Source organism: Chamaea fasciata, unplaced genomic scaffold (genome assembly GCF_029207755.1).
Source record: "Chamaea fasciata isolate MVZ Bird 193981 ecotype frontalis unplaced genomic scaffold, bChaFas1.0.hap1 SCAF_1, whole genome shotgun sequence".
In the NCBI taxonomy this organism is placed as follows: domain Eukaryota; kingdom Metazoa; phylum Chordata; class Aves; order Passeriformes; family Sylviidae; genus Chamaea; species Chamaea fasciata.
The window spans coordinates 128,777,239-128,798,769 of record NW_027094086.1 but is presented as its reverse complement, the minus strand read 5'-3'; the positions used below and the strand labels follow the sequence as shown (position 1 = coordinate 128,798,769).

General features: G+C 42.4%; 1 protein-coding gene and 1 long non-coding RNA gene across 2 annotated transcripts; one reads left to right on the top strand and one right to left on the bottom strand.

Moving 5' to 3' along the window:
- Nucleotides 1–7,086: 7,086 nt before the first annotated feature.
- Nucleotides 7,087–17,317, bottom strand: PDK4 (pyruvate dehydrogenase kinase 4). The gene is made up of 11 exons (XM_066197202.1): nucleotides 17,088–17,317; nucleotides 16,076–16,217; nucleotides 14,960–15,031; nucleotides 14,196–14,380; nucleotides 13,706–13,795; nucleotides 13,095–13,172; nucleotides 12,377–12,453; nucleotides 11,775–11,873; nucleotides 11,369–11,479; nucleotides 10,546–10,659; nucleotides 7,087–9,596 (listed from the first exon to the last, which is right to left on the bottom strand). The coding sequence occupies exons 1-11, from the start codon at nucleotides 17,233–17,235 to the stop codon at nucleotides 9,453–9,455; spliced, it is 1,260 nt and encodes a 419-aa protein (XP_066053299.1). The 5' UTR covers nucleotides 17,236–17,317; the 3' UTR covers nucleotides 7,087–9,452.
- A 2,424-nt stretch (nucleotides 17,318–19,741) lies between these two features.
- On the top strand, nucleotides 19,742–20,345 carry LOC136291133 (uncharacterized). Its single transcript, XR_010721434.1, has 2 exons — nucleotides 19,742–19,905; nucleotides 20,005–20,345. It is a non-coding gene; the product is annotated as an uncharacterized lncRNA (long non-coding RNA).
- Nucleotides 20,346–21,531: the final 1,186 nt, after the last annotated feature.

The window sequence follows — 21,531 nt, the reverse complement described above, 5'->3', positions numbered from 1 at the left end:
GAGGAGGAGTTCTTTTTCAGCTGACCAGGACACACTATCTGCCTTTGCCTGGCTGTGCTGTGAGTGTGGAAGGGTTTGATATCAAATGGCCCTGAGTTCTGCCCGGTTGCTGGAACTCGCCGGAGCACAGGGGGGAGCTGCGCTTTCGGACACAGAGCAGGGAGAGGGACACAGAGGCAGCCCTGTCTGCCCTTCACTTTCAGGCGACCTGGGAGCATTGGTGAGATGGTGGGTAAGTGACTCTGGGCAGGCAGGAGACAAATGCAGGCAGCACCTGAAACAGACTTAAATGTGGGGTGGCTTGGACTTTGACACAGCCCCTTACAGCCGCCTGGAGAGAGAGCAGTGGCATGACCAGTCTGGGCGGTTCTTGCTGACTCGACATAAACATGTTTTGAAGCTTCCAGGGCAGCCAGCAGGGAACACGCTGTCCCCGTGGGTTGCCTGCCCCTGGCTCAGGAGGCTGCCAGAACAGCGGCCAGAGGCACCACTGCTTCCTGAGGCCTCCAGTCCCGGCTGGAGCAGGCTGTGCTGGATATGCAGCCAGGGTTTGTCCTTGTAAGAAAAAAATAGTAAGAGAAAATAAAAACATGGAAAGCTGTAAGCAGACAAAAGATCCAGCAGCTAGCAGCAGACAGTGGCCATGTGTTTCCCGAAGTGTATTTTTAAGGTTTATAACTGTTCACTTCTTATTTACAGTGCTGTTTTGTATCCTTTTATCTAGCACTAGCTACCAGTGTGCCCTCTGCTTAAACCAAGCTATTCATGTCCAAGTATCTGGAGCTCCACTAACTATGGGAGGCAAGCTTTGCTTTTTTAGATGCCCAGCCCCAAACAGCTGGAATAATCTTCCAGGCGTATTGAAGCAGGCCCTCACATTGTTTGGGGTTTGGACACTCTTAATCCTTTTTTAAAAACAGCCTCAGCTGTGTGAAATGAGCACAGGCTGTAGCTAGTCACTTTAATGGCACTGTCGTGTGCCATTAAAAAGTTCTATCCGTTCTGTCCCTTTCTCTCCAGGCACGGGAAAAACCCCTCTATCTCAGTGGGGCTCTTGGTAGCCAGGGATGCAAGGACAAACTGCCCGCTTTGTGGAACAGGGACACACTCATACCTCAGACACAATGCTGTCTCTGCACCCAGACTTCTGCAGCGTGTACTGGGGCTTTTGGTCTCACCTGGCTTGAACAGAAAGGCTGAGAACTGACTCCCTCTGCTCGGGGGTGTTTGGATCTCAAGCATCTCCACTATAAGGGCTGTACTGCATTAAGTAAGGAGAATGAGCTGAAGCAAGAGCTGTCAGCCAGTTCAGTGCATTTAAATTGGCCATATGTGCATACACACATTTCTGTTCGACGTATCTTGAAGGTCTAAATGTCAGTCATATACTTTATTTCCTCTCCTAGGTATGGCTCTTGATTTGAAACTCCTCCTGCACAACGAGTGCCATCTTGCACATCTCATGGCAGGTAACAGAATGAGGCCAACCTCTTATCTGGTCTTGCACTCTGAAGGACTTAAAAATTAGTTTTCTTGCTGTTTTCTGGAGACCTTTAGGGGTGTATGTGTCTCTTCTACAGATCAGCAGCTCAAACCACTTTGGCTTTGTCCACCATCCACTGATGTCAACAGGAAGCTTGTCACAGATTTCAGTGGACATGGTGTGAAGTCTAACGGTGAATTATTACTGCTTGAATATCTATCATATTATTTAATATGTTGATCCCACACTACATTTCACTCTTTTACAGATTGAAAAAGAGTTAGCATATGTTAGAAACATCACAGAAGAGAGTAGGGAATTTGATCAGCGGTTTTCAGACATGCATATAGACAACCCATTGATCCATCATCTATATTCTCAATTCCATACTCACACAGTATTAAAATAAGATCAACTGAATAACTGCTTCTGAATCTGTTATTAAAAGAATACTTCCGTAAGTGCATGTTTACCGTAATTTACACCAACATACTGTTATTCTCCTAGAAATGTTTACATTATTTAAAACCCCCAAGCTTTCCAGTGTAAATATACTCTAAAGAAATGCTAAAAAGCATTTCTTTTGCTCTTTCATTGTCAACAGCCTTGTTGGAATCTCCTTCTGCTCTTATGAAAAGGTACTGCCCTCTTCTGAAACTGCCCCCTGGTAAAGATAGACCTTTTCCCTCCAAAACTCTCATTTCCTAAGGCAGTGGATATGTTTATTCCTGGGAAGAATTGGAAGGATCCCCAGTTCTTCCCTGCTTTGTTTGACTGCTACAGTTCAGATTTAAAGTCAAGACACATTCTCTGCCTTAAGACCAATACTCAGAGGTGAGGAGTACCATTCAGCTGCAAAGGAAAAGAACAACCTGTTGGAGAAGGATGGTAACATCTCTTCCTGGAAGCCCTGAGTACTGTAATATAATTTGCAAAGTTTGTCTGCATCAATTTATGGCATTCCAGTGAATAATTTTGCCATTGTTTCAGCTGTTTTTGCATGAATGTTGCCATTCAAAAGGCAGAAGCCTGGGAATATGCAGAAGGTGTTAAGTTTTTTTTCCTCAAGTGAACTGACCATCTAGTGGCCTTGAAAAATCATCAAAAGCTTTTGGAAGTGTGACATGTCACCAAAGAACTGTTCCTATCCCTTGGCTACAGAAGATAGGCTCAGAGCATGCAGAGCCAGGCTTCAGTAGCAGGAATAGGAAGAACACAGGAACAAGAGGGCAGGGCCATGGAGGACAAGCACATGAACGAATTTGTACCAGCAGAAGATTTCTGGGCATTTCCATTAATAATATGAATAATGAAAACTTCAGGTGTCCCTCACCAGAGCTTGAAAATGAAGCTTTCTTCATTGTGTATTTATGTAAAGCCTGAGGCTGATTAGAAGCAAGGAAAGTTGTGAGATCAGAAGGTTTTATAACAGGCTCTAACTAAGCAGAAACAAGTGCTTCTGTGTCAACGCAAACATCATTTCATGCCTGAGCAAACAGCTTCCTGTGGTCTGTGAGGCAATGACACAAACCTGGTAACACCAAGAGTGGTCCAAACCATCTGATCCACCCCCGTGTGAAGGTTGAATTCCACCTGTAATGCCCTTTGTAAGCAGGGGAGTGACTCTGGGTCACCAATAGTCTTTGCAAAGCATGTTACTAACTCTGCTGCAGGCCACAGTGATTGGAGGAGATGACAAGTAGCCCTGGCAGGTATTCAAACCTGTTTTCCAGTTAATTTGTTAAAAATCAACCCAGAGTGTTGTAGGCAGTTAAAGCTGCTAGGAAGAGAAAACCATTCTAAAGAAAAAACACTACAAAAATAGCTTTCAGTGCATCTGATTTCTCTGTATGCCTCATGGCATTTAACAATCAGCATTAGCTACAGTTAGCTCCTAGGTTCAGTAAAAGGTCTGCTCAGCAATTGCTGTTTGGTTGTCTTAGGAGTAGTAAGCATGGCTCAGAGCTGTCTGGCAGCACTGCTGCCCTGTGGGGTGCAGAGTGATGAGCCTCATGCTGTCTCCTGCAATCATGTGGCCCTAGGACCAGTCCCAAACTCAGATCAGCAAGTCCCAAGATCAGCAATGTCAGTGATCAGAGGCAACTCCAGGCTGACAGTTTGTGCCAGCAGCCAGCTCATCTGCAATGATCCCACTGGCATTTGCTGCAGAATAAATATTGTCTGGGATTTTCCATTATATATCCACCCTGGACAGCAATGACGCAGCAGCAGTGACACAGATATAATTTTGAGCTCTGTATTTCCAGTTTCCCACAAGCACACAGAACTAGTGAGAGGACTTGAGTCATTTACCTAAACATAAATATTCACTGATACTTTAGAAAGCCAGAATTGTCCATACAAGGTATTTGCATGGGACTGGCAGGCATGACAAAGGACTTGTGGAAGACCTCTGTCTTCCAGAGTGACAGATGAGAGACAGGAAGAGTATTCCAGTCTTCCTCATACAGGACTGGGTGTCTATTCTTAGGTAACTGAATGGCCTGGGAGCCAGCTCACAGCTGAAGCCATCTAAACACGGGCGCCTAGAGGTGTCCCCTTGTCTGGTGTCCCATTACTGTCAGTTGAACTCTGCCACTGGAGACAGGATCGCTCTTCAGGCACCAGAAGTCAGTGTCTGTTTCAGAAGAAGCTTTCTGGGGTTCTCTGGGTACACTAACACTGGTCATGAGAGGCAACTGAGATATCCAGCTCACACCTCAGCACACATGCACAGAGATGGGTACACAGTGTCATGATAAGGTGTTGTACTTGGTGTGCTGAATCCCATGCCAAGGTTCTCAGCTTTCAGGCCCAGTCCAGTGATGTGACAGTGTACAGAAAGCCCAACCTGTAACAGCAATGTAAGCAAGTGTATTTTTTTTTTCTTTTAACTTGATTTTCCTATTTGAGCCTTGCAAGACAGAGCTGTATCACATTAATGTAATTTAAAGCATGCCGGGTCTAAACTAGAAACTCCCTCTCACATTCCAGGAGAATGTTCAGCAGCTCAAAATAGTGGGATTGGTGGTCACTCCTCTTGCTGTGTTTCCTACATCACAGTTCTGTCTGGATTTTTAATCGGACATGACCCCCAGGAAGGCAGTGAGACTCATTCCCCAAGGCTGTGCCCCTCACACAGCAGGAAAGCACACAGATGCTTTCCTTTCTTTTCTGTTCCTGTTAGGAACTGCAAAGCAAGAGTGACACAGGGAAACTGTGCTAATTCTATGTGGGCCAATTTGTTGCACTCTGCTTTGATTTTCTTTCATAGCTGCAGAAAAAATATTGAGGAGAGTTGATAAGGAGCAGCTCCTGATTCCCCATACATATTTTTCTGTTTATATAAAAATCTCACATTATTAAGAGCCCTCAGGATATTCTGAAGACCCAGGACTATGTTCCAGCTACTTGCTTTGACACCCAACATTCGAGATTGCAGGGAAGAATTAAGACTGCCTATGGGTATTTCTGCCCTTTCTTCCCTGCGAGGTGAGTGGAGAGAAGCAGGATTGACTGAAGCTGCCTACCAACATGTCCTTTCTCTTTGCTGACTGGGAGGAGTAGCAGCATCTAGCCAGGTACTGAGTCAGTCATTCTGTCTTGAATGTGTACAACAGCACAGATGTGCAAAGCCACCTTAGGGCCTGTAATACAGGGTCAGGACATAGGCATTTAAAATTGTGTTTTCATTTTTGGGAAATAGAAACCCGAAGATATTAATGCAGAAGTCTACCTTCTTCACTATCCCCACCCTCAAAAATTAGCTGAGCGGAGGGATTATAAACTGCCATGTTCTACCTCCCATTTGCCAAAACTGCTGAAGAACTTACGGGCAGAAAATTCTTTGGTGTTACACCTGATCCTCTGAAGTCATCATTGCTGCCATGAGGGAAAAACCCCAACTATTCTTCCAGTGCAGTAGTGCTTCTTATCAAAGGTAGCCAAACTTGTTTTGTAATAATTCTTTGGGAAGGACATTATTGCATGTGAAGGGCAAAGTCTGGTGGATTTAAAAACTTGGTTAAGTGATAGGGAAATGATGATAATGAACAACTGTGTATCAAGGCTCCAGGGAGATTAATCTGGATATGTGCCCAAGGCATCAGTAACACTAACCACTAATCAGAGTACACTTTTCAGCTAATGATCTGGAAGAGAAAACACAGGGTGCTTTGGCGTGGTTTCTGTTGACATCAGGAGCCTGGTGGTGTAAGGTCCCGATCAGGGGGCAAAGGGCGAAAGTGCAACATCTGCTTATCTCCTGTGAAACCAGAACACTCTTCAGCTGTGGGTAAATGTGCTGATGTCAGTGCCCTCCTGACATGCCAGCAGCAAGCCAGCCCCATACCATGATCAGGAGCTGGTGCATGGCCTCTCTTACCCACTGGGCTTGAGCAGGGGAAGGAAAAAACCCCACATTTTGCCTTCTAGATTGCAGGAGCTTGGCTGGGACTGATGGTTTGTGCACAGTGTGCTGCAGAGAGACCTGGGTCTGCCACAGCCATGTGCTCAACTGGGGGCTGCACAGACAGCAGCCTGGGTCCCTCCTGCTGCACTTGTGCATCCCTGCTCCCAAACCTGCCATGGGCAAGGTATAGAATGCCTGTATGTGTATTTCTGCTTTGAAAAACCTGTCAGGAAATATGCAAGTCCTGTCGGTAGAGACTGCAGCACAGTAAAAATGATGGGAAAACACAATGGGTGTTTTTGTTGTTGGTTTTCTTTTGTTTGCTGTAATAGTTTATTAAAGTCCCTGGTGTACTTTAGTTTCGGGTTGTTTCTCTGACACGTTACCAGTATGCCAGATGTGTTGGGAGAGCAATTACAGAAATGCAAAAAACAGAATGCCATGTAATCTGCTTCCCTGGCATTACAAGTAAAAACCCTTGAGAAGGTGAAACCCTCATTGTTGAGGATAAACTCAGTACACAAGGCTGTCACTTTTAGCCTTGCTACCAGATACCTAGAGTCAGGCTGGTTTTTACCCCTCCTCTTTCAGGTAAAGTATCTACATATATTTTTTACAGTTACTCTATCTTCTTAAAATTAAGGGAGATGCAGGATGGCCCTAGGCTAACACAAGTCTGCTAAAGCACCAGTTGTGCAGGACAGTTGGATCATGATACCCTCTGATGACTACCATTTTCTTACACACCAGCTATGAATAGCCAGCTGTCCCATTGCTTCAGAGCTGAAAGACAGCCATCCCTTTAGTCTGTGAGAAATTTTTTTGTTAGATATAAACCCAATGATGGATGTCTTTTTTCTTCTCAATTTTCATATTCTTTAAAACTGAACAAAAGGTAACTATTTTAGAGCACATAACATGCACTGATGGAAGATTTCCAATTCTCATCTCAAAATGAATAGTCCTAATGAAAAAGAGTAAGGAGATGGGTATGGTGATGAACTGATTTTAGGTACTATGTAACTTCTCAACCAATGCAACATTAAGCATAAGCAGACCGTTCTTCCAGTGTTTCTCCCCTCTGCTGTACCTGACATGGTGTAAGTGTTGTTTTTCTTAACTCCATTTGATAAGACTTAAAATAAAAAACCCTTGATTGCACTAGACTTCTTAAAAAACAAAGATACAGACAACCATTTAAAAGATTTTATTATAAAACTATTTCAACATCTACATTCAAGTAAAAGACATAAAACTACAGCTCTGCTTTCAGAATAAAAAGTCAGTGAATGCTGGAAAAGGTGCTGTATTATCCAGGTAGATAGCTGTAATTTGTAATACTACACAGATTTGATGTGTGTTCCTTGAGTGCTTCACAACCTTTGACTGCATCGTGAATGTTCACAGCTTTGCGCTGCAAGCAGCATCCCAAACATTTTTGCAGCACCCATGTGTCTCAGCTGCTTTGAAACAGAAATGACTAACTGGAGCAGCTGCAGCTGTGTTACAGATGTACCATCAGCTCATAACTCAGGTTCAAGCATTACTGGATGCAGACAGAAAGGTATAAATTGTGTTTACTTGACAACAATGACTACCTAGGTATGCGTTTGTGACGTTGTATTCAATTCAAAAATCAACAAACACTCAATTACTTTATGACAGTGAAAGCAACTTTTTTTTTTTTTTCACCTGTATATTCTAGACAAAGGGATTTCCTTTTTATTAGCCATTTCATTCACTGAGCTGAGCTCAGATGCATGATCTGGTGACTTTAGGTGACTGCAGTTTATTCACCAGGATAAAAACAGCGTAGATGCAGTACTAAAGTCATCACGCTCAGCAGTCATCATTAATACATCTAAAATTAGTTTTTAAAATAAATGAGGCATATGAAAATACTATTTTGTTTTCAATGAGAAATACACCTCAACAGGACTTCAAGAATGCAAAGGTAGTTTCCTATTAAAAACCATTTTAGATTCATAGTGGAATATGAAGTCATTTTCTGTCCAAAAAATAGAAATCTCTAATAGAAAACTGTCATACTGAGCAGGATGCTTTGCTGTATTTTCAACTTCTTGCAAAGGCTCACATAGAAGATATTATGATAACTAGTAAAAAAATTCAAGTAATATTCTACAGTCCTGATGAACTTTTGACTGGCCAGCTTGGCAACGTTCAGTAGTTTAGCATCTGTTAGGTTTACCTTGTTTACAAAAGTGAAAACACACAAACATGGGCAAGGAAGAAGCTTACTGAAAATAGAATATTTTCTGAACAACTCTCTCCTACTGTCGCTGTTCCTGTGGGAATTCCCCCTATTTTACTGTTCATAAAAGCTTTCCTGTAGTTTTCAGTGCTGTTTATATTTTGAAACATATAAGCCCTTTCCATTACAATGAACAGTTCTTAGAATAATTTTTACAGTTCCAACACCACTCCTGAAAACCTTTCCAACAGACCTTCAGTGCTCACCCACAGCTTTCAGGGTATAGATTCCCTATGTACATCTTTGAGCTGATGTGGTCCAATACAAATCTGAAACCGACAATTGGCAGATTTTGGTTTAGTGTATTGAGCCACTAATCTAACAGCACAACAGAAACAAATCACAAGACTGTGTTTTAAACATGCTGTTTTTCACAACATGCTTATACCATATATATCACCAAAACTTTTCTGTTCAACTTACATGTCTGACTTCAGTTCTTGGAAAATCCTAACTGACTTGGCACACATTCTCCAGAATACAGGGACGTAGGCCAGATGTACCCTAATGTTAGAGCTGTTACAACCAAATAGCTTTCCACTTCTTTACAGTAGCTTTTAAAAATATTCTGATTTTCTTCTTCATCACCTTATTACAGAAGTCCTATTTGGCTGATTTCCCATGAACAGTTTAACCTAAATTATCTAGCAATGTGACTCACAGAAAAAGGCATCATGTAAGAATTATTCCTGGAATAGCTTTTTTTTAAAAATGGGACTTCCTTATATATGGCAAACACTTTCTCCCTGCCTCCCAGGGCTCCCTCTCTTCCAGTCAGGCTATACTTGAACGCTGTTTGTATCTTGCTACAAGACTACCATGTTAAGTGATTCTTTTCCAAATGTTATAAATACAACTATAAAGTATGGATGTTATCTATCTACCTGAGAAGTTCTGTAATAAGATAAACTGCTGATAACTATTCTAATAGAAAAATATGCATCAGCATAACTCGTTTATCAGTCAGTATTCAGAATTCAAGCATTAAACAGGATTTAAAAATTGCACACCTCTACAACACCAAGTCTTTGATCATAGTAAAAAAATAGCTTGATTTTACTCTATACACAACTCTTCTTTAAAGACATATGTGCTCCTATTTTCCTCATCTTGAAGTCCACAGCAAAGTTTCAGATTCAGTGCATACAACCTAGGTTTATGATACTCTTATCTTCTTTTTCCTCTGCTAGTCCTGAAACTTGCTTGTTTGAAGGTAGATGAATACTTCCAAATGCTGCTCTTGAAGTCAGCTTGATCCCCTGGGATGTCTCGATACCAACTTCTTTTCAGGAAGCTGCACTCTGCTTTGCCATATTCTTTGGGTCTTTACTTGGGACACACCAGTCATCTGCCTCTGAGGTAGCCTGGTAATGCTTGGAAGCTGATTTGTTAAAAACTGGGAGTTTTTCTACCGAGTCTGTTGATAAGGCCTAAAAGTCAAGAAGGAACAGGTTACTATCTCTCAATAATATCACTTGGCAAAAATTCATTCAGCAGGCCCAAAGTATTAAGCCAGCGACACTACAAAACAAAGTTATTCACACAAATGTTTCTACAACAGATGTGGTAGTTTATGTGCTTCAGTATCTATGATTGCTTTGGGTAATTTGGTAGGACAAATGCAGCAACATCACATACTGTTTATGCATTTTTAATAGGCCTTAAGCACTACCCTCTAACATGTTTTCAAGATAGTCCAGGAACGCATGGAAAAGGACTTTGATTTGCAAAATTCCAGTGAAAATTCCAGTGAAAATTTTTCAATAGAAGTGTTATATTTATATAGCTGAACTCTCTCTTCCTTTCATACTTCTGCTCTGAGTGCACTTCAGTGTTTTCTGTTTAGCAAGAGAAATTCAAAGCAAGTTTTTCCCATGATTAGGCACAGAAAGTAGAAAAGAACATGTAGTGCTATTTGCAGGTTTCTTAAAGAAACAGCAGTGCAAGTTATATGCCCAGCGTTCAAAATTACTGCTATCTGATTCCCATAGAGGGGCTAGATGGCATATGTTAAATAGCCCCTTGACTCCTTACAGGTTTATATGGACTTTCTGGTTTTCAGAGTAAACAAACCAGATCTGTTGCTCACACCTTTACTTCACTCTCTTCAAGTACTTTGTAGTCCATGAAGAAGAATATAATATGTTAACACAATCTGAAAACCAACAGGGCTCCCACTAGTAGTTATTCAAGTAGACTAGTTAAAGCCAAGTGACTCTTTTGATACCAGTTAAAAACTGTTAATAAACCTGTCATTTCTCAAGAAAAAACAAGAGCTACTCATGAGCAGAGAATCTGTTTACCTTAAAATGGTAGCAAGTAGTTATCTCACTGCATTAATGGTAGTAATCTTTTATTTAACTAAATTTAAATACACACCTTCAAGTATATGATAGCATCTGTTCCATAACCACATATGGAGTAAAGATTTAGATCTCCTTGAAAGTATTTAGCATACAGACGAGAAATTGGCAAGCCATACCCAAAGCCAGCCTAAAAATAAAGTACAATATAAAATTAATTATTTTTTTACTAGCTCTAATGGCTTAAAGTTAAATAGCTGGAAAGTCTTCAGAGATTTTTAAGCTGTTAAAAAATCCTTTGCATTTTCTCTTCTCTTAAAAGAAAACATAAATCTCTAATCACTTTCATAGGGAATGCTGAAGCTGACCATTAAAACCCAAAATCACAAGAAAAAAGATCTCCATGGAAGGGGGAGGGTCTATATATATGTCCCACTTTTACATATTAAATTTCAGTATTTTTCCCTCCCTTTTTATTGCTAGTACAGCTTGATTAGTAAAAGGAGCTTGCTACTGGGAGATAAGCATCATAATCTAAAAGACTGTTCCAGTTGTGCTTGCCTCCAGAAAAGACCTCATGATCTACAGTAAATTTGAGGACTGAGTGGAGAGAGAAGACAAAGTAAATTAGTGTCATTGGAATGCAAGATGAAAAACAAAAAGGAGGGGATTAGATTCAGGTTGGAATGTTCTTCACTGTTTATACCTTTAAAAGCATATTTTTGTCCCCTAAGCTAAATACTAAAATTCTGTTTCAGAAAGTGTAAATTCATGCTTATGGGGCTCAGTAAACCTTTGCATACTCCATAAAGCAGCAGGATGGACGGAGTGCTTTGTTATTAACCCACCAAGTATCTTACAACAACCCAATTGCAGCATGAGCATTGAAAGTATCTTACGAGAGGGGTATTTCGAGCATCATCCACATTTGGCCTTGGTGCAGTGGAATACATGTAGCTAAACAGCCGCTCAATTTTCCTCACTGGAACACCACCTCCTCGGTCTGAGATCTGATTTAAAAGAATGAAGTTAACAACAAGCATGCACTAAGAATGACATTTAAAATGCTGTTATTTGCACACACCTTTCCAACAGTCATAAATGCAAACATTTGTTTTGCAGCACATTAGTTTTCAACTAGATAATTGTACTATAATGGAGGCTTATATCATAAAGAGAATGCTTTCGTGCTCATGCATAGTGTCTGTGATCTGTTCTCAGTGGCCAGATCTTTTAATAGAACCAGCTAAGCATTCATAATAACAAAGACTACAGTAAGTCCATTGTAGTAGGCCAATAAAATACCTTGATTGCCAGGTCTTCTTTCCCTAGAACAACTATCACTTCAATCGGAGAAAGGGTAGGACTGTTTTCTTGGAATTCAACAGTTGCTCTCATTGAATTCTATGGAAAAGAAGGTTACCATGATCAGAGATTGTTGAATCCATGCACTTCAAATGACATCCCTTTTACATAGAAGCAGTATTATCCTCTATTCCTATCAGTGCCTGGTTTCCAAGGGACACACTTAGCATTTTGGCATAATGGGAGCAGAGGAGGTCTTACACCTAAAAGCATCTAAGCATACCCAAGACTCTTCTGAATGAAAGATTACAATGTTCTTGCCCAACATTACCTTGGGCACTGTAAATTAAATAACCTAACTCCCTTAAAGTCAACAGGTTTCTGGAGAAGGGCAAAGTTCAGCAGTTGCTAAAGGCTGCCAGATTTCTGTACGTCATGTTGGCAGCACTGAAGTTCAGCTGCAAGCACTACTCCTAAATATATTTTCCACTCCACAGAAAAGGCAGTAGGGCAAACCTGCAGATGTAATCTCTAAAAGCAGAAGGCTACTGGTGGTCACAACCCCACATCCCACTTTACTCTCTCAGTTTATACTAACATACCTTAAAGAGCTCAAAAAGCATGTGAAAAAGATGAGACGGAACATATACAATGCTAATTGGTTCTCCTGGAGCTTTTCCTAGAGGAAATGAAAAACAAAACACACTTTAAAGGGTGGTTGCATTTTTCTATATGGTATCCAAATTTTACAATGAGCAAGTTACCAAAACAAACAAAAAAATAAATGAAGTTCATTTTTGGTTTTCCCCCAATCCAAAATTGGCAAACAGCTTTATGCATTCATAACAGCATTTAGATTGCAATTGCCACTTGCTCAATAAATTTCTTTTCAAATAAACAAATTTTAAAAATCAAGTATTTATTCCTCTTCATAAATAAAGGATTTCAAACATTAAGTAGTCTGCTGTCATCAGACACATGCAGGCAGCTCGGACCAGACCCAGCATTTCAGTCAGCAGCCCCAGTTCATCACTCCAGATATGGAGGTCCTCTCTAGCAACTTATCATATTACTTCAAGTAAAGGTTTGTCTGACTTTTCTCAAATTTATAAATGGTACCTCAAAAATGTTGTGTTTAAGATACACCAACATTTGAGTTCTAACATGAAGATTAAATGAGGTGCCTGTAGTAGAAAATGAAGAGGAACTAGCCCAACTAGATCTAGATCTACTGGTATGTTCACTAAGGCTACAGAATTGGGAGCCTTTTGACTCAGTAAAAGAAGCAGTTTGGCTACCAATAGGAAGCTCTCATCTTACCGTTCACTTGAGTAAGCTTCAGTTCTGGAGATGTTAAGTAATACTGGTCACACAACATCTTGGAACTTTCATAAGCATCTGAAATAATTATTTAAATAAATGATATAAGGTATAATATCAAGCAGTGTAAAAATTCATTCTAATGCTTGGCAGAATACAGCTTTTAACCGCATTAGCTGCTAAGGTGTAGGACAGTCTAAGACATAGCCAAGGAACTGCATCTCAAAGGAATGGTAACACTATGTGCACTAAAAATCAAGAACAATGGGCAATTACAGAAGCATAAGCAAATCTTTGTACAGTTTGAAAATTGTATGGAACTGATGCATCTGTTATCTACCAGTAGGTAGGACCAATCTCAACACCTCAGACAGCTTCAACTCCTACCTCATATATCACTTGCTAGGACTTACTCCAACATGGTTTTTTACTGCTATTTTGTGTCTTAAATTCTGTCCTCTAAAAGCTCATGCTTTGATAAGACTACTTCAAGCTATTTAAATTAAATCCAGTCAGCATCCCGTAAAACAGAAGTTAGTTACCCAAACTGCTTGCACTCAGATACAGACACTGATAAGGAAGGGAAATGTTAAAGCTCTGAGAATACGCACCATTCACTACTTCAACAACATCGCAGCAAGGATCAATACTTCCAATATGCCTTGGGTGCCCCGAGCGAGATTTATCATCAAAAAGAAGAGCTGTGTGATATGAGAACAACACAACACTTAATCCCAAATACTATTTTATAAAAAAAGCCCCAAAGCTGAGACTAAGACAGTATGATCCCAACATATCCTCACATAAAATACTGAATGTTGTTTATGCCTTTTATGAGTTAAAATACTGTCAGCAAACTATTTTGGCTTTTCTGTAGCTCACATGTAAAGATTTTTCAGACATAATGATATCCCTATACATTCCACAAAAGAGTTATTTCCATTATTCTATAGTCTAGAAAACAAGTTTTCCCATTACTTTCTTAAGTGATAGATTCAGTTTCTAACTTTTCAGTGTCATGTGAAGCAGTTTTAAGAAGTGTTCACATTAACATGTTACTCATTAGATGAAGTACTTTCTTAGGTAAAAATTTCTACTTACTGTGTTGGTTCATTAGCATCCGAGTGGAAATACGGCTCATGTAAAAACGATCCAAAAAATACTGGATGTTTTGATTGGTGACAGGATCTACTTTGAAAGTGTCTTTGTATTCAATTACTCCTTGTGCCATTGTAGGAACCACATCATGATGTCTGTTTCGGACTCTAATTAGAGTATCTATAAAGCTAGGTTAAAAAGAGATTTTTTTTTAAAACATTACTCTCAGACTGCATAGAAGCAAGTTTTGTATAATGTAAGTATCTAATCTAGCACCAGCACAGGTAAGTGCTTAACAGCCTTAATAATAAAACACAGTGGGTTTTTTTTACTCTTTTACAAGTGATTCCTTATTGACCTAACACAGAAGTATTTGGCATTTTTAAAACAAAAGATATAATGAGCCATATCAAATTCACTACCTCTTTACTCATTTATTTGAGCAGAGGAAAATGTAAGGAAAGGAAAAAGATCCCAAGCTGACATCTTGGAAACAAGCAGAGATATGACTTCAGAGATAGCTTTTTTTATCTTTCTCTATCATGACAGTTCAAGGGGCAATATGACCTTGAAATCAGGCTGCAACGGGTCATATTTATTTGCAATACTGTTAAACATGGTCCGAGATTTTGACCAGCTTGTTCTGTGTTCAGCTTTCCCAGCTAGATTATCAAATTCGCCTCATCACAGCTGTCAGTCTAAAGGGAATATATTGTGAAAAATAGAATGTGAACTATAAAGTTCAAAGAAAAAAATGAAAAGCTTACTCAGATAAGACTTTTTGGTCATCTGGGCTTTTCTGATGGAACTCAATCAACTCTTTTAGGCTTTGGATGTACCTATTGAAAAAGAACACAAGAAATACATGCTATTAATTTGAGTTTTATTAATCTAGCAATATGAAAAATACTTTGTCTTGTGCACATCAATAGTCCTAACAAGTCATCCAGGAGTTTTAAGTATCTTTGAAATATCCAAGTTACAATGAACAATGGAATGACAGATGGACACTTGTTGACTGCCTGAACTCCAGAAGTTTTAAGTCTTTTCTTGTGCCTGCCACCAGAGAGGACTCTAAACCCTCACTTAAGGTACACAGGATCCCCTTATAATTCTTGAGAAGAGATGTATTTCAAAAGAAGATCCAAATGACAATGCCAAGATCCAATTCCAATGCTTAAGGAAGCCACTTAAACAAAACTTTTCCAAATCTGATCAGCTTTGGCAGAAGCTAAGCAGCTGAGCCTCTTGCACAAACATCTGACAGCCTTGACGCATACGGCAAAGGCACAACGGTTCGCTATATTAAGAGTTTCCAGATCTCACTCTAATACTTCAGCTCTTTATGTCACCCATCCTGGCAAATGCTGCAACTGTGCCAGTAAACAAGGTTAAATCAGATTCAACCACTCTGTCAACTGCAGAGATTATGTTAACTGAATTTCAAACACTTGCTGCACAGGTCAAGGCAATATACTTTGGAACAGAAACTCTGTTAGTAACTCCATCAGTGAGAGATCAAAACAAGTACATAGCCTGCTTTCCCATTTTGTATGGGTCTCAAAGTCTGTAATGCTGTGTGGAAACAGAACATGTTTTCTTTTCTCCCTTCTTAAAGAGTAAGAAGATTTGCTCTATTAGCTATTTCAAACTGTTAGCTCTCTGCTCCCCACACCTAGTTAAAGATAAAAATATAACCGTATTCGTTTTCAATTTAATTTTAGCATGCTAGCAAAGGACAGATTTCAACTCAGATTCGATGAAGTTGAATTTCTACTACATGTCTACTGTATTTTGTTATGCTTTCTTCTATTCAAAAAAGTCTGTAACAACAAAGTTCTCAATGTTACTTTGCATGCTGAATTCAAGTAGTTCATACTTACCAGCTTTTTACCAATTTTACTGAGGGAGTGCCTAGTAATTTATCAGGAAGAAGGTCAATTTCTTTCAGGATGTTTGCAAACCTCACAGGAAGTTCTTGACGCAAAAACGCGAAAGAAGTTCTCTCACATCCATTACTCGAGCCTATGAATAAATCCAAAATAAAGCTTTGTTTAAGGAAGTTTCAAGATGCAAGTGCAGACTGCTGACTTTCCATAAACTTCAGGACTCTATTTCTCTGCAATCACGACGCTTTTACTGGCCAGCTCACCCAGGTGTTAGGTGTTATATATTTGTGCTGAACGCTGTTTACATGACAGTAAGACACAGCGTGCTCCTGGATGGAATATTTGTACAGTTCCCATTTAGACGTGAGACTTAATTGCAATCCCCTAAGAAGCACTCCGGCCTCTGTAAACAGCAGGTTGTTCGGGGTGACGTTTGGCAGTATCATGCGCGCACAGCTGCCAGAGCTGCCAAGGCCATAATGGATCTGGGAACGGCGCGTTCGCTCCGCCCGATGGCTCCTCCCGACTCCGTGTGCGCGGAGCACCAACACGCCCCGTAGCCCCTGTCCCAGAGCCCGCACCCTACGAACACCGCCGCTACTGTGTTGTAGCGCATCTTCAGCTCTGATGGCGGCACTCACAGGTCTCCAGCCCCCGGCACCTGGCCGGCGGGTATCTGCGGCCGGGGGTGCCCACCCGAGGCGACCTCTCCGCCGCCGCCACCACCCCGGGGCCGGCACATTCCCAGCGGGGCATGGAATACCTGGCGGGGCCGCTGCCCTCCTCTGCCCTGGCGCTGGGCGGTCGAGCCAGGGGGCGGCAGCGACTTCAGCGCTGGCTGAGGGCGGACCTCTCCGGGCGGGGATCACCGTCCCGCAGAGCGCCGCTCCAGCACCCCTCCCGCGGCAGCCCCCGGGCTCGCCCCTCCGCGGGGAAACGAGCCTCCGAGCCTCGGGCTTGGGCTGACCCCCAGCCCCGACCTCCCCCCGCTCCTCCCGACTCTCACCGAAGTCCAGCAACTGCTTCATGGAGAGCGGGGAGGGGGAGAAGCGGGAAAACTGCTCCACCTCCTGCGGCAACCGGCCGCTGCCGCTGCCGGCACTGGCCCCCGCCAGTGGGGCAGCGGTGCGGAGGGCGATCCGGGCGGCCTTCATCGCTGCCGGGCCGGCGGGTGGGTGGCACGGACGCGATCAGCGAGTGAGCGGCGGGTGATCCCGCGGCTCCCGGACTGTCACTGTCCCGTCGCTTGTGGCGGGGGCTTCACGTGGCGCCTCTATTTACAATCGCAGCGGGGCGGGGCTCGGGCAGGCCGCGCCCCCGCCGGGCACCTCGTGACGGCGCTGGCAGGGCTCCCCGTGCCGCTGGCGAGGCGCCCGCTGGGCCAGGGCGGCGGGCACGGGGAGTGCCGGGGGTGCCGGGCCGGGGGGAGCCGCGGGGCCGGGGCACACGGAGCGGCGGGGGCTGCCGCTGCGCCGCCCGCGGTGACCTTGGGCACCGGGCAGGGGCCGGGCGAGGCTGGCAGGGTGGCCGTGCCCAGCTGCGAGGGCGCCGTGCTGCTCCCGCCCCGCACGGGCTGCGGAGGGGTCCGGCCGTGCCTGGGCTGTGCACAGGCACCCAGTGGGCGCCAGGGCTCGGGGGAACCGGGCGGCGCCACACGGCGCCATGGCCCGGCGTGAGGGGCGCCATGTGTGTTCGCACTCGTACAGGGGGTGCTGGCGGTGCTCGTACCGACAGGGTAGCTCCAGGGTCGGCGCAGAGGCTGCGTGGAAGGCAAAGGGAGCAAAATCAGATCCCAGCCAGATTAAAAAAAAATCAGATCTCAGGCTGTCGACATGTAGGTCATGGCTGTGACCCGGTTAATAGTGACCAAATACCCGCGGACAGCTGTGCTGGTGACGCACTGGCCCCAGATTAGCATGTGGCCTTTATTTACTGTCACTAGAGCTGACTTGAGAAAGGGCTGGCACAGTGCTCTTGGGGGCAGCTCATCTCCCAGGGTCACAGTGGATCTGGGAAAAGCCCCCTCACCTTTCCTCTTTTCTGGAGAAGGAGCTCGGATCTCCAGTGCTGCCTGGCCTTTTCCCAATACGCCAAGCCCACTTCACTGGAGGCAGGATTTGCATCATGCATTGAAGAATGGAATTAATGTCAGTGGAGGGCTTTCTGACAACCAAAAACTTGGTCTATAACAGCAGGAGCATGTGGCTCCATGTGGCGTTATTTGTAAAATAATACAAAATAATTGTGTCCTGATATCTGCGTACAACTCCCCAGTCCAATTTTACATGCGTGTATTTTCACATGCAAACATGTAAACTCTTTTTCAAGGGAAGGAAGAGCAATTTTCTCACAAGAAATCTGTGCATTCAGTTTAATAGACAGAGGAAAATACTTTAGCTTGTCATTAAACTGTTTTTTTTAACTTAATCTCATTTTTGTCTTCCTAGTATATCTGTTATCCCTACTTATGGTTCTACTCCCATTGTACTTAATGTTTTATTATTTTATTGCTCCCCATTTTATTACTTTATTGGGAGAGTTATTCTGTTATTTTTCCATGAGATACATTCTGGTTTACCACAGTGATTGAATGCTGGCATATGAGATGTGAAATGAAGCAAAATGTAGACATCAAATGGCAGCAAATGTAATGACTTTAATTATTCCTGTCCTTGCCAGTAGTTAAAAATTTAAGAATTTGGAATTTGCTTTTGACTCTTTCAACTTGGTTTGCCTGCAAGTTGCAGGTGAGTGACAGAAAATATCATACAAATTCGTTTAAACCATGAAATGTGTAGGATAACTTTTTTTTTTGTTCCTCTTTAATCCTGAAGCCACTAATTGGGGAAAAGCAGGAACCTCAAAATTAACTCTTTGCAATAGAATCTGTGTCAGGAAGGTCTCTGCAGTAGGTAATTACTGCAGTTTATAAAGTAACTATTTCTATTCCTACGAGATACTTTATTTAATCTGTTGGTGTGCTGAGCCTGCTGAATATAAGTAACTCGAATATCCTTTGTGAGTAGTCTGAATAGGGAAATTGTCTACTAAGAACAGTTTCTGTTGTTTACATTAGTTTTCTTTACTGCAACTTGTTTATTTATTGTTTTCCTGGTAGTTATATGCAGTAAGGTATGAAAAAATATCTTAAATATTCAGTTTGACTGTGAACAAAGGAAAATTGTAGTTGCAGGAAATACAGGAAGCGTGTTACCTTCCCCATTTGTTAAAAGGACAAGGCTCCAGTAACTCAAAGCCTGGGTGTTTTTCAAATCAAAACAAACTTCTATAGGAATTTTACACATCAGCAGCAAAACAACTGAGATTTTTTTTTTTTACTCAGATGAGCTTCTAAAAGAAGTGTGTCTCCATAATTCAGATTTGCTTCTTGCTCTTTGTATGATGGTTATGTTACAGGAGGTTCTGAACAACATGACGTTCCATTCTTGCATATATAAACTATGTATCTGTGAAGTAATTGTTATGGATGTCCTGAATGTTGAGCAGGACAGCTAAGTTTCAGGCACAAATGTAACAATATATGATGACTCATCATCAGCCAACCTGCAGGTGAACTAGGTTGTGAAAATTGTAACCACTTCCTATATTGCCTCCATCTATCCCATTTTTAGCAGCGTTCTCACTTCATTTCCTCTCCAAACTACCATTTCAACCTCCTTTTGAAACACATGACAGTTTTTAGTGCAGGTGTCAGAGAAGGACAGTGCCAAATTCTGGAGTATTCACCAGAGGGGGTCTTATTTCTGCTGATTAGATGTCTTAACTTTCCTCTTCTGAGCTGCCCTGGGGCAAGTTTTGAAAAGGCAGTAACAATACTTGCAGTTGCTTGGTCACAGTAATGTTTTGCTGACTATGCTTAAGGAAATGGAGCTGTGTTAACATTCTGCTTTTTTCCACAACAGATGGGCCCAGAAGAGTGGAATGAATGAAGCCTGAATTCCTGTCCATTTGTCTCCTAATAGCTCTCCACTGCAATCAGCTGTCTCTCGCCTCATGTTTCTTATGTCCTCACCCCTGCCGGAGACACGACGTGCTGTACTTAGGTCAGAGCTGTGTTCCTGGTCAGCCAGCATGTGTAATATCCGACCATGTTGCTGATGCCTGATAGAAGGTATCATGATTGTTTTTGCCCTACCTTTTTCTCCGTGGGGACAAAAATATAAAGCACTTTTTCCTAACCCAACAAGTGCTGGAAACCCAATAGGATGCGCTGGGATGAGTGCCCTCTCCTGACCAGCCAGAACATCATGTGGGATGACTGCTGGTGTGGTCGCTGCTCTCTAGTAGAATGAGCCTGCTTGAGTTTCCCTTTTATCCAGTGTGGAGCAAAATTCTAATCTCTCCTCCCTAAACCACCTGCTAGTTTGTACAGAGTTTGTAGGGAGTTGATTTTCTATTCAAATTTGGTTAAAATGCCTAGGAGGGACGGTTTGGCAAACAGGTAGACAGGCAATATCATCAAAGTTTTTTCTCTTATGGAACCAGACTAACATTTTCTGCTAGGGAAAAAGGCAACTTCTAATTCAGCTTTTGTAAGAAAGGGTAAATGATAACCTAGGAGGACCAGGAGGAGCTGGGTGGAAATTAAGGGTAGCACTAGGAAGTTCTGAATGTAAGCAGAAGGAGTAGTCTGGTGACAAGTGTGTGAGTCATATTTGCAGCACCTCGTGAAATTTCCAGCACTACCAAGGGCAAATCACCAGCCTTCCGCCTGCAGATGGGTCTGCATTTATGGAATTGGATTGATACTTTAGCCTACTAATACTTTTGTTTTCTAAATATTTGTGGCCCTTTACATGGAAAAAGGGTTAGAAATAGCGTTATAAACAAGGGTCATATCTTCCCTTTCTCATCTTTCTGTCACCTGACGCTGCTGCTGCACGAGCTGTCAAGCTGCTGGAGGCTCCCGGAGGCTCCCAGTACAGCCAACAGCCAAAGTAGGTGAAAGGTTGTGGAGGAGCACACAAACAAGCTGGCTTGCCTCTTTAGTAGTTCAGTGAGGGAAAGGTTCTGCAGCTGCTCCAGCACTTATACCATCTCCTGCGCCTGCTCATAACTTGCAAAAGTCAAGAGTACAGTAGCTGGATCATTTTACAGATGGAGCTGTGTCTGGTCAGCAGCCTGCTTGGAGCTGTAAACATGGCAACTCAGCAGCCCTGAACAGGAGGCACCCTTTTTCCTTATTCCCTGCCTTTGTTACCCATGTCTGAAATTATCTGTTAACTCCTTTAAAATCATGGGAAATGAGACTGGATTGCTGGTTTCAAAATCACTTTTCCAAAAAATAGCTAGAGGCTTCCACGAGATTAACTATGGGTGTTTAAACTGGGAGTGTAGAGATAGCTGAGGGAAAAAACTGTTTTGGAGTACAGCTGTACCATTCAGGAAATAAAGCTGGGACTCAAACTGTGATAAAAGTAGGACTCAAA

What these genes read in the sequence shown, in the direction of transcription:
- PDK4 (XM_066197202.1), bottom strand. Translation starts at nt 17,235, where the DNA reads ATGAAGGCCGCCCGGATCGCCCTCCGCACCGCTGCCCCACTGGCGGGG. An exon ending in GATGCTAATGAACCAACACA is followed by an intron (nt 13,796 to 14,195) that starts GTAAGTAGAAAT and finishes CATATCACACAG; the next exon opens with CTCTTCTTTTTGATGATAAA. An exon ending in GAAGCTTACTCAAGTGAACG is followed by an intron (nt 12,454 to 13,094) that starts GTAAGATGAGAG and finishes CATTTCCTCTAG; the next exon opens with GAAAAGCTCCAGGAGAACCA.